General features: G+C 43.8%; 1 protein-coding gene across 3 annotated transcripts; it reads left to right on the top strand.

The window, feature by feature from the left end:
* Window positions 1-6,649, top strand: LOC146379732 (uncharacterized). Of its 3 annotated transcripts, XM_084941221.1 has the most exons (8): window positions 101-184; window positions 1,136-1,200; window positions 1,323-1,518; window positions 3,659-3,771; window positions 4,545-4,626; window positions 5,407-5,517; window positions 5,596-5,713; window positions 6,462-6,649. In XM_084941221.1, the coding sequence occupies exons 3-8, from the start codon at window positions 1,327-1,329 to the stop codon at window positions 6,554-6,556; spliced, it is 711 nt and encodes a 236-aa protein (XP_084797347.1). In that variant the 5' UTR covers window positions 101-184; window positions 1,136-1,200; window positions 1,323-1,326; the 3' UTR covers window positions 6,557-6,649. The 3 variants fall into 3 exon arrangements, with proteins under 3 accessions (XP_084797348.1, XP_084797347.1, XP_084797346.1); XM_084941222.1 differs by lacking the exon at window positions 1,136-1,200 and having other exon boundaries at window positions 1-184; XM_084941220.1 differs by lacking the exons at window positions 101-184; window positions 1,136-1,200 and having other exon boundaries at window positions 1,207-1,518.
* Window positions 6,650-10,604: the final 3,955 nt, after the last annotated feature.

The following is a 10,604-nucleotide window of genomic DNA, read 5'->3' as shown; positions in this document are numbered from 1 at the left end:
GGGGAGGTGGAGGAGGTGCTCCTTCCTCAGACGGAGTTAAAATAGTTTCAGGAAACTTTGAGCTGCTTTACTCGAGGTTCCCGAAAAAACTGCGAAGCTTCGCGGGAGCGCACACGGAGCACCCGGGGGGCCGCAGACGGACGGCGACATGTCGGGGAGAACCGGAGCCGCCTGGATGTGACTGGTAGGTGGGGTGTCCCCGCTGCTCCTAAACAACATGCGGCCAGAGCAGCGCGACAGCAGCGGGACACTGCGGAGCCACAGCCGCCGGGAGGGCTCAGAGAGCAGCAGTCAGAACTCTGATCATTCACCTCTATCTGCAACCACATGGGCAGATCATTTACAACCAATAAATCTTCCGTAAACATATTTAAACGTTACCAGATTGTTGAAACTGTTCCTTAATTATTGATCTCTATTGATTTTATTTGGCATATGTGCAGCTTTACATGATTATTGCTGGGTTATTAATGATATTAATAACTTTAGCTCACACCACTGCTCAGCCCCAGCTCCAGATGTTTATCCTGGGTTTCTACAGTAGCTTAACACGAGTTAAAGTTCAAAATAAGCCCTCTTTATCTTAAACTGGACCTTCAGTTCATCATCTGCCTGAAACAAGCAGTTTCATAGAAACGTACAGAATAGCATTGATACTAATGCTGTATCGATAAATATCTTAACCTTTGTGTTTTGACTGTATATTGTATTAACAGCCTGTGAAACCTTTAAACAGCAGAAGCTGAGCCAAAGGGCTTCACTGACAGGACCATTCAAATTGCCGGTCTAAAAAATCCCAGTTTCAAACTACTACTACTTCAAACTACTACTTTTGTTGTGGAAAGTTAAATTCACTGTGATTTAGTGATCATTAAAATATGTCCAGAATTATCAAATAACTTATGACACACTGAGAGGTTGCCACATTATTAGTATTGGTATCGGCAATACTGGCCCAATATTTGCTTAATATCAAATAGATACAAAAATATGCACTGTGGCACAGCATTTTAGCCCCTCCCTCTTTAAACCACTTCCATATTATTGGCTGCCACTCATAAACAGAATGCAAATGGGTGGGGCTTTGCTGCCTGAGATAACCATATAAGGTATTTCTCTGTGTGACTTCTTACAGATCCAGGAGTAGAAAAAACTGCAACATGTTAATGAGTGTTGTGGATAAATCGTCTCAGACATTCTGTAGGTTTAAGTTTCCACCTTGGTCTTCAGAGTTTTTAAATGAAAACAAAGCTGTTTGTTGCTTTTTGTGTTTACACATGTTATTGTTTACTTTTTGTTGATCTTGCTTTGGTTCATTCAAGGAGGATGGAGGAAGAGAAAGAGACGTCTGAGGAGAAGGAGGAGGAAGAGGAGGGGGAGGAGAAGGAGCTTCATCAGGATCACCCCATGGAGGCATCCTCTCTGGATCAGGACCTTCCCATCATGCACTGGGAGGAACTGAGCCAGCGGATAGCTGAGCTGGAGAAACAGGAGCAGGAGCGGAGGGAAAGGTCAAAGGTCAGCTATAGATAATGTTCAGAGTTTGAGGCTCTGTTTCTCAGTCAGTGGGAAAGACTACATTTCCCATGATGCACTTCGCTGGACAAAGAAGGAAAAATCAAGCACCAAAACCTGCAGTTCATCTAATGTCCACTAGAGATTCCAGCAGTTAGTCAGTTCGAATTTTAAAGTAAAAACAAAAACAAGAAAAAACAAGGCGGTTTTTGGTGCGTCGCCTTCTTAGCGACCACCTAGCAACAGCCAGCAACCTTCAGCAGCCACTGGGCAACTGGTTGGGCAGCACACACAATCCGTAGCCAGTATCCAGCATGGTTTGCCCCCCCCCCTCTGCCTTGTTCCTGATAGTCTTTGCCGTTTCCCCTGTTTTTTAATTCGATCCTGAACAGGATGAGATCGTGTTTGTTGTGTCTGAAGAGCCGCTGCCGTAATCCACACCGAGCTAAAACAAGGAGGACGAGGTGGTTCAACGACCTGGTGTCACAGCTGCATGTTTATACGTTCTCTGGTGACACGACGATCACTCAAAACTTCCCAACATCAGTTTCCTGTTTGCTCTGGGCGACAGCCTCTCATCTGTGCTGCTTTTTGGGCTGATACTCATCACACTTTAGTTTTTACTACATTTCCTCTGATTGGTGAGAATCTGCTGCTGCTGGAGTACTTTTTTCTTTCACCCTTGCTTTGCTGCACAGAAAAATCTGAAACCAGTCTGAGTGGTTTGTTGTCAACATAAACTGTATATAAAAGATGGACGTGACCACTGTGGCGTCACTCATTTATTCCTAAGTTTTGAAAGTCCAATGTTAGTTCATGGTTGGTTTTTAAAGCCAGTAGGAACCATATTTGTAGTTTCATAACAATTTAACATTATTTCACATTTTCTCTGGTTTGTTGCAGCTTTTGCTAAATAAACAGCAAAAGTTGATGAGAATAAATAAATCAATAAAATTTAAGTCTGATAATCATTTAATTGGCAACTAAGACACAGCTGACAGACATCCCTGACAAAAGATTAAAGATGGTTTTAACAACCATCTCAACCTTTGTGCAATTAAAACCAACACCTGCAACTAAAAATAGTATCCAGCAGCTAACCACATCACTCACACAAACATGGCAGTAACACCTGCAACTAACAATATCAGTTACTATAACTCAGTCTCCTGCAACTATAGCAAGTATTATTGCTTGTGCAGCGAATCCAATCTAACACCTGCAACTACGCATGGCAATGTCTGCAACTAAAACCAGTCACAGCCACTAAAAAAACACCAACCAGTAAAACAAAAAAAAAACATCACTGCACTAAACCAACACCAGCAACTAGACAAGGCAACATCTGCTGCTGAAAATGGCTATTTGTGCAACTAGGAAAAACAAACAGCAGCAACTAGACAAGGCAACATCTGCTGCTGAAAATGGCTATTTGTGCAACTAGGAAAAACAAACAGCAGCAACTTTAAAAAAAAATACTGTAACCTTGCAATTAAACAATGCAGCCCTTCACAAAATACCTACAAATAACAACACCAGTTATTGTAAATAAACAGTATGCTGCAACTACAACAGCTCCATCTTAATATGGCAACATCTGCAATTGCAGCAGCAGCTTTAGCAACTTATGCAACTAAACTAACTCTGACTGAGCACGGTTAGTTGTACAATTTATCCAGCAAGACAACAACCAGACATGGAAATTTCCAAATATGGCAACCACTGACACTACAGCAACACCTGCAGTTAAACACAGCAACGTCTTCTAATAAACTAACCCCTGCAACCAGCAACACAAAATAGTCTCAGCTTCAGCAACTAAACCAACTGCTGCAACTAGAGCAACAGTGCTACACTAAGTTTTTGTGCAACTGAACCAACCAAACCAGTGCAAACCCAGCAATGCCTGCAACTAAATGTCAACTTCTGTAACTAAACCAAAATACTGAAACTAAGGCAACCAAACACAGCAACCAATAAGACTAAACCTTCCAGTCCAAGTCCTGGATGCACCTTTAGAGCATCTAGTGGTCATCGGGGGAACTGCAACTTTTGATGCTTCATTTTTCAGTCCTGGATGTTGATGGTTAGTCGTCAGGTGATCGGTGGAGAATTATCCTCAGGTAATGTTGTCTTCCTGCAGAGAGGGGCGGGGCTGAGGACGGAGGGAAATCCAGATGGTGTGTGGAGAAACGTCTGGGGGGAAGAGGAGGAGGAAGACTTCAGGAGGTGTCGAGTGGCAGTTGTTACGTCACGGTAATGAAGCGTCGTGGATAATCTCTGTTTTTTGTTGAGTTCGTGTTTGTTGGTTTGAATCTGTCAAAGTGTTGCCCAGTGAAGACGGTGACCTCGCAGGCCAGCTCGCTCCTACACCGGTGCTCCATCATGCAGGATGGAGGGAGCAACACTTGCTGGTTAGCGAGGTCCCACCGTGAAGCCTCCAGATGCATTTTCATCGTCTCTGCAAGAAATTAGCGATGTTTTTGTTTCCAGCATCAAATTGATGCATACAGTCGGATAATTCTTCCAAATTCTGATAATCTGATGACTCAGCAGAACGTTTTCAAATCACGGTAAATTCCAGCTAAAGCTACCGTCACAATCTGGTAACGCGTGGTGTTGCATAAATGATTGTGGTGAGGCAGATGCTGGCGTCAGCCCGTTGCAAGGATATGGTCTTCCTCACAACGAGGTGAGAAGTTAGTAGCTAGCTCGACTGTAATGGCTACGGGCTGTACTCACTCTGGGGGTCTCTCTTCCTACCACGATAGTAGAATGACACCCCCTAGTGGTGCTGTGCTGTAATAACAGTTGTTACAGACTGCAACATGTTGGCAGTCTGAAGTTATAAGTTCGGTCACCTGGCAACCACTGAGTTTCCGTAGTCACGGGGAGGTTGCCGTCCTGTTTTTATTCGAGCGTGGCCGTGCCGTTACCGTCTGTGGATTCGGCCATGAGTTGCAGCTAGCTGATGACCGTTTCTTCCCCTCTCATTTGTGAAGAAAATAAAGCATTTTATTTGTTTACAGATTTCACAACCACAGAAACCTGCAGCTGTGCTTCATCAACAACAGCGACAGTGAAGAGGAGGAGGAGGGGGCCAATAAAAAGGTGCTTCCTGCTCTGCTTGCTGCAGCGAGTTTCAGGACACAGATCAGGGAAGATTTTACTGCAAATGCAACAAAATGATTCAGAATCTAAGCTTCAGAAGTTTCATGTAGTGAAAGGAGAGTTTGTCTGTTCGTGAAACCTTCCAGTGTTGCTGTTTGTAATCACTGAACATTTTAAGCTTTTGGGATCTGTGAACCTCTAGCAGAGTGGCAGCAAAGCTGGGTGTGGACACAGCTTTTCTCAAAGGATATTTAGACACTGCTAAACATTTGAGAGCAGCAGCCGAGCCAGTGTTACTGCCAGAGATCTGCAGGAGAGTCCGGCCAGAGCAGGAGAACATCAGTTCATCGCCAGGCAACAATAAAAATAAAGAACAGCTCGATCACGCGGAAAAATGGGGTCGACCTTTAGAATTTTCAGAGTCCATTGTACAGAGAGATCAAATTTAAAAAAGTTCTCTGGGCTCCATGGGGGAATCCTTTCCTTTGTCTCTGAGTCATTATCAGGCACTAACTCGTGTTCTCACTCGTCACTGTCTGAACACACCGCTGCACAAGGAGTGTAACTCTAACTGTTATTAAAGCTACTTTTTGTGATTATCTGCTGCAGAACGTAACGGCAGCTGTCACCAGCAGGGGGCAGCGTTTCTCCAGCGAGTCTTGTTGCTGTTTTTCTGAACCCAGGCTCGCCTTTACCTCACCACTGCCTAATGCTCAGGTTAAAACACAGTCACAAACAGGTGCTATCCACAGTCTGACCTCTGACCTCTGACCCTGTCAGGTCACAAAGGGAACAGGGCACAATGGTTACCATGCCGCTGGGTTGAAACAGGAAGTGGCCACGGCTCTGAGGACGTTGAGAGACAAGTTGCTGGCCGAACAGAAGGAGGAGGTGAGTCCGAGCCCGAGCCCGACCAGCAGATCGATGACCTGAAGCTCATCTGTGTGTGTGTGTGTGTGTTTGCTGCAGCGGCTGGCTGGCAGCAGCTGCGTGGCCCAGCGGAAACATCTGGAGCGCTGGGAGCTGCAGGAACGCTCGCTGCAGCAGCTCGGCAGCTTGAGGGCGTCGCTGGAACGAGACGTTCACGGTACGCAGAGCTTTAACGGAAACACAACGGTGCTGCTCACAGCCTCACATCTGGGTTTCATTTAGAGTCGATCTTTATTTCACAACTTTGTCTCTGTTAGGTTTACGTCCAACGTCCAACAGATTTGTTCTTGAAAGTAAAGAAACAAATTTATATATTTGTGTTAATTATATATTTGTCAGTGCGCCCCAGGGTGGCTGTGGCTACAATGTAGCTGCCATTACCAGTGTGTGAATGTGTGGATGACTGAACGTGTGAAGCGCTTTGGGGTCCTTAGGGACTAGCAAAGCGCTATACAAATACAGGCCATTTACCATTTGCAGGAAAAGCCAGGCTGCTTTTCTAAGTAATGACATACCTCATTAGCCTCATAGTGAATCTTTTAGTCTGTCGGTGAAGACATTAAAACTTTGAATAGAAAAGATGTGAAGCTAATCGCAGCTGTCAGTAATCTTTCCACAGCCCTGAGACTTTACTTCCTGTAGAGCCGACTGAAGGCTGTTTTGTGCTGCAGTGAAGGAAACAGGTGCGTTTCATTTAAGACACAAGAAAAAAAATCAGAGCTGTGCTGTGAAAAATGGAGCGTTTGATCACAGTTGTCTGGTTTTAATAATCAGACCTGATTGATCTCTCAGCCTCACCTTGTTGTGGCCTCTATCTGACTCTACTGGGCTCAGAAATTTCTTCCACTTTGTTCTGGGGACAAACGCCTCGTGTTAGCCCTCACTCTGCTTTGCTTGTTTTCCAGCTCTGAGCTCCGAGCTGGTGGCCCACCTCCTGGTACGAGACCAGCTGAGGACGAAGCAGGACGCCATGCTGCTGGACGTCCAGGACCTGACCTAACGCCAGAACGGCACGGCGGACGCCTCGCGCAGTCTCTGCCCAGTGCTCCTTCTTTCAGCCTCTCTGGGACCAGGCTGACTGCTCGGGCGTGTCAGCCCCTCAGCTGTTTACTGCGTCAGCGACAACCTGCCGGTTCATCTAAACTGACCAATCAGCACCATCCAGAGAAACGACGATGACATGATCCTGGAGGACTCACGTCGGTATTCACAGAAAGGAATCATGTTCATAACAGAGCTCAGATGTTGGAGGATTTTTTTGGTGAAGTCAGATTCATTCATCAGGACGGCCAATCAGCTGCTGGCTTGTGACAGTTTAAAGCGTAAGTCTCGGTCGTTGTTCTGACTCCTGACAATCGGGCTTGTTATGTTTCTGTTGTTAGAGCAGCTCGTTCATCTCACAGCAGCTCCGTATGTGACGCCCCAAGTTCATCCTCAGCCTCAAACAATCCTTGGAGCTCATGTTCCTTTAAGGCCCGCCTCTCTATAAGCACACTCTCTTCTGATTGGTCATCTATTAAGTCCCTTGTACGGAAACCTCAGATAATCTTCTTCATGTTTTTCAGCAGGTGACATGTTCATGCAGCATTTTCTCAGCATGTTTCCAGGATCACTAAATCGTTCTGCTCCAAAACTGCATGACAGGGGTCTTCATCTGCACCACAGATTTACAGGCTCGGCCTCTGAAAATGAAACTGACATTTTGGGAAAGGTTAGTATATTTTGCTGTGACGTTTGGAGAAAGCTGGAGCTTTTCAGAACTTTTTTGATACCTGTGCTCCTCTAAATGCTCATTTTAAGCCACCGTGGTAGCAGCGTAGCTGTGTTATTATCCTCACTCTGTCCTACAAGAGGATTTTTGTGGAGACTTTATGTTCCTCAGAGGATCCATTGTCTTCGTCAAACAGCCTGTAACCGTGTTTTTGCCTTGAGACACAGGTCTTGAAGCTACAGGATGAAATTTGGGAGACATAATCATGGTCACCAGACCAAAAACAATGACTTTGATAAACCCACGAGTCAAACGTTTGTGGTGAGCGACCCCCTGGAAACCTGCGGTTGCTATCAGTACATGTATATTCCCACCAAGTGGTGATTGGTTGCTGGTTATCACTGGGTGAAAATGGGTTGCAAAGGGAGCGCTCCACCCAAAAACCTCCCTGTGATTGATTTGGTTGCCACGTTTGCGTTGAAGACAACAACATGTCTGCAAACATTCACACTGAGCCGAGTGGTCGGGAAAGGCAAACAGGAAACTCCTTCAAAGTAAAAGTTGTACCTTACTACTGAAAACAACACATTTCAAAAGGTGCAGCTTTTACTGTGGAGGTTTCAGGTTTGTGTTGCACTTTCCTGTTTGCTTTGCCACTCGGCTTGTTGGTCGAGTGTTTACAGGAAGAGAAGTCACATCACAGCTGGGAGCGACAGCCTGCCAAACCAACCACAAAGAGGCTTCCTCTGAGCTCATCTACCAACCTCCAGCAACCTCACAGTTGGTTAAAACACATTTTTCTGTAGCACCTGGTGGTTGGTAGGTGGTTGCCAACCGGTCTCTAGGCCTGTCCAACTTTGGACCTTAGACAACGAATGTTACTCAGTTAATTTAGAAGATGCATTTTGATAAAACGCTGTTACTTTACACCGTGCTGAAAGCTCAGTGACTCATCGGTTTAAACATCCTCATCGGAGTCAAATTGGTCAACTTTCTGACTCCTAACATTACATTCAGATTTGGGAGTTTGGTGATCAAATTTCATCTAAAAAAAATCCCATTTTCACATATTTTCTCCAGCGCTGTGTTCTCTGAGTTGCGGCGAGACTAATTAAACATAATCAACAAAAGGGATCTAACTTATCTTATTTAAGTTTTATTGTGTTACTTACTGAACTACTTTTACCTGTTACTATAAAAAGGGAACAGTACACAGATATAAGCATGTGGAGTTAAAGAGCTTAAATGATATCTTGATTATTGGACATTATACTTAGTTTTTGTTTTGTTTTTTAATTAAAGGGGAATTTCACCCAAACTTGATGTGTCATCATCACATTAAAGCAAAAAATAAATAACTGAAACAACTTCAGACTAACAAAGTTGCGTTTCTGTCACAGTGGTGAAATTCCTCTTTAACTGATGCTAAACTCTTCAGGTACCGTCTGTGATCACGCTATCGTTGTTTACTTTAAATGTAAGGGAAGAATCCACTGAATATAACCAACTATGTGCCATGATTGCTGCCTTACTTTCATTTTTCTTCTTAAAACTAAATGTTTTGCATCTCATCCATCATGTGCTTTAAATAACTCCCTGAATCTGTTTTCATGAGCACAGTAGTCATTTATACAGTAGTCGAGGATATTTAGCATTGTGCTCTCGTGCCTGTGATAAGAAGCTGAATGTCATTTACATTGAAAGCGATGTACTGTAAAGGGAAATGTGCTTTAAAGTATTTAAAGTCACACTGAAATGTGCTGTTTTGAGGTTGTGGAAGGTTATGACACTGATACAAGGCTGTTAATCATTTCACCGTGACTTTAAGAATATTTGGAGAAGTATTTTAAAATGTAAATAAAATTAACTACAAATATATTTGTATATGTAAACATTAATTCTGAAATATATTTTTAAAAGCAAAACTTAATGATGTCATATTACTGTGCTTTGGAATTGCTGTAGTTCTTCATATATGTGCATTTCTATGCAGATGATACCCAGGTTTATCTGCAAAGACACAAAATCACTTCTTTTGTTAATTTTAATGCCTTAGAGCAGGAGTGGGGACCTCCAGGCCTCGGGGGCCGGTGTCCTGCAGGTTTTAGATCTCACCCTGGCTCAACACACCTGAATCACATGATTAGTTCATTACCAGCCATTGAAATCGGCTGTGATGGATCAAGGACACATCTAAAACCTGAGGACCGGCCCTCGAGGCCTGGAGTTCCACCCCTGTTTTAGACACATAAACACCTGCAGGATAAATTAGGTGTTTTATCTTCAGGCTATTGTATGCAGCCCTAAACATCTTGGTTCTTGGTTCTTATCACTCCTATTATTCATAGAGTTTATAGTTAGGTTGGATCAGGTAATGTAAAAAAAATAATCAGAAAAATCATTTTTATGATTATTATTTTTGTTCTGGGATTCGCAGGTCATAATAGTCCTGGCTCCACTTCTTCCCAAAAAATGAATCAAAGACTTGGTGGTTATGGGAGCAGACAGCTTGTATTGTCAGATCCTGGATCAGTGCATCGGTTGTTTGATGTGGAGCTGCTGTTTTGTGCTCCAGCCCACACGTCTTCAGTCTGAGATGACTATATTAGAAGTATTTCCTTACTATGACATCACAGAGATCTGGGAGAAGAAAAAACTGAGATAAACTGTCATACACTGAGCTCAGTGTTAGAAACTTTGGCCGTGTTTAACAGGAGGAGGGGATGTGACAAGAATGAGGAGACCTCGGCTGTTTGAACACTGATCCCGCTGCCGTGTTTGATCACACTCAACACAGCTGATAGTGTTTGGTCTGCCGCTCAGCTCTCTGTTTATTTAGTAGTTACTGTATGAATCAGAGCTGATGGTGGTGATGATGGAGGGAAGAGAGCGGACGGGTTGGAGGAGGAGGGGCTGATCCATTCACTTTTCTCTCTAATTAAAGCCTCAGATAACTGGAGGCAGAGCGAGGAGCTGAAAGCTTCAGGATATCCTCCGGAGGAGAAGGTGAGTGATCCTATCTGCTTCCACACGAGAAGCTTTTTAAAGTCCACTCTGATCAAATTATTTTAATTCCTTTGAACGTGTAGACTCTGAGGATTTATGAACATAAACCTTTGACTTTCTGGCTGCTTGTAGAAGGCGAGGAGCTCATTAGTTGAAATGTGTGGCTGATTTTATCTCGGGTCGTGTGGAGGACAGTTCATCACAATTACAGGAGAGTTGGTGTCGAGCTAATTTGTATATCCAGCATCCAAATACTTCATTCAATCAGCAATAAAAAGTAAAGACATTAAAACATCCTAATAAATTCAACAAATATTGGGTGGCATCAACA

Source organism: Perissodus microlepis, chromosome 10 (assembly GCF_051167445.1).
Source record: "Perissodus microlepis isolate ML-2025 ecotype Zambia chromosome 10, ASM5116744v1, whole genome shotgun sequence".
In the NCBI taxonomy this organism is placed as follows: domain Eukaryota; kingdom Metazoa; phylum Chordata; class Actinopteri; order Cichliformes; family Cichlidae; genus Perissodus; species Perissodus microlepis.
The sequence above is the reverse complement of the archived record's forward strand: the minus strand, read 5'-3'. Positions and strand labels throughout refer to the sequence as shown.

Bases quoted from the DNA above. Each gene is read 5' to 3' on its own strand.
- LOC146379732 (XM_084941220.1), top strand. From the start codon at position 1,240: ATGAAAACAAAGCTGTTTGTTGCTTTTTGTGTTTACACATGTTATTGT. The intron at 1,519-3,658 runs GTCAGCTATAGA...GTCTTCCTGCAG, and splicing joins AGCGGAGGGAAAGGTCAAAG to AGAGGGGCGGGGCTGAGGAC. The intron at 3,772-4,544 runs GTAATGAAGCGT...ATTTGTTTACAG, and splicing joins GTGGCAGTTGTTACGTCACG to ATTTCACAACCACAGAAACC.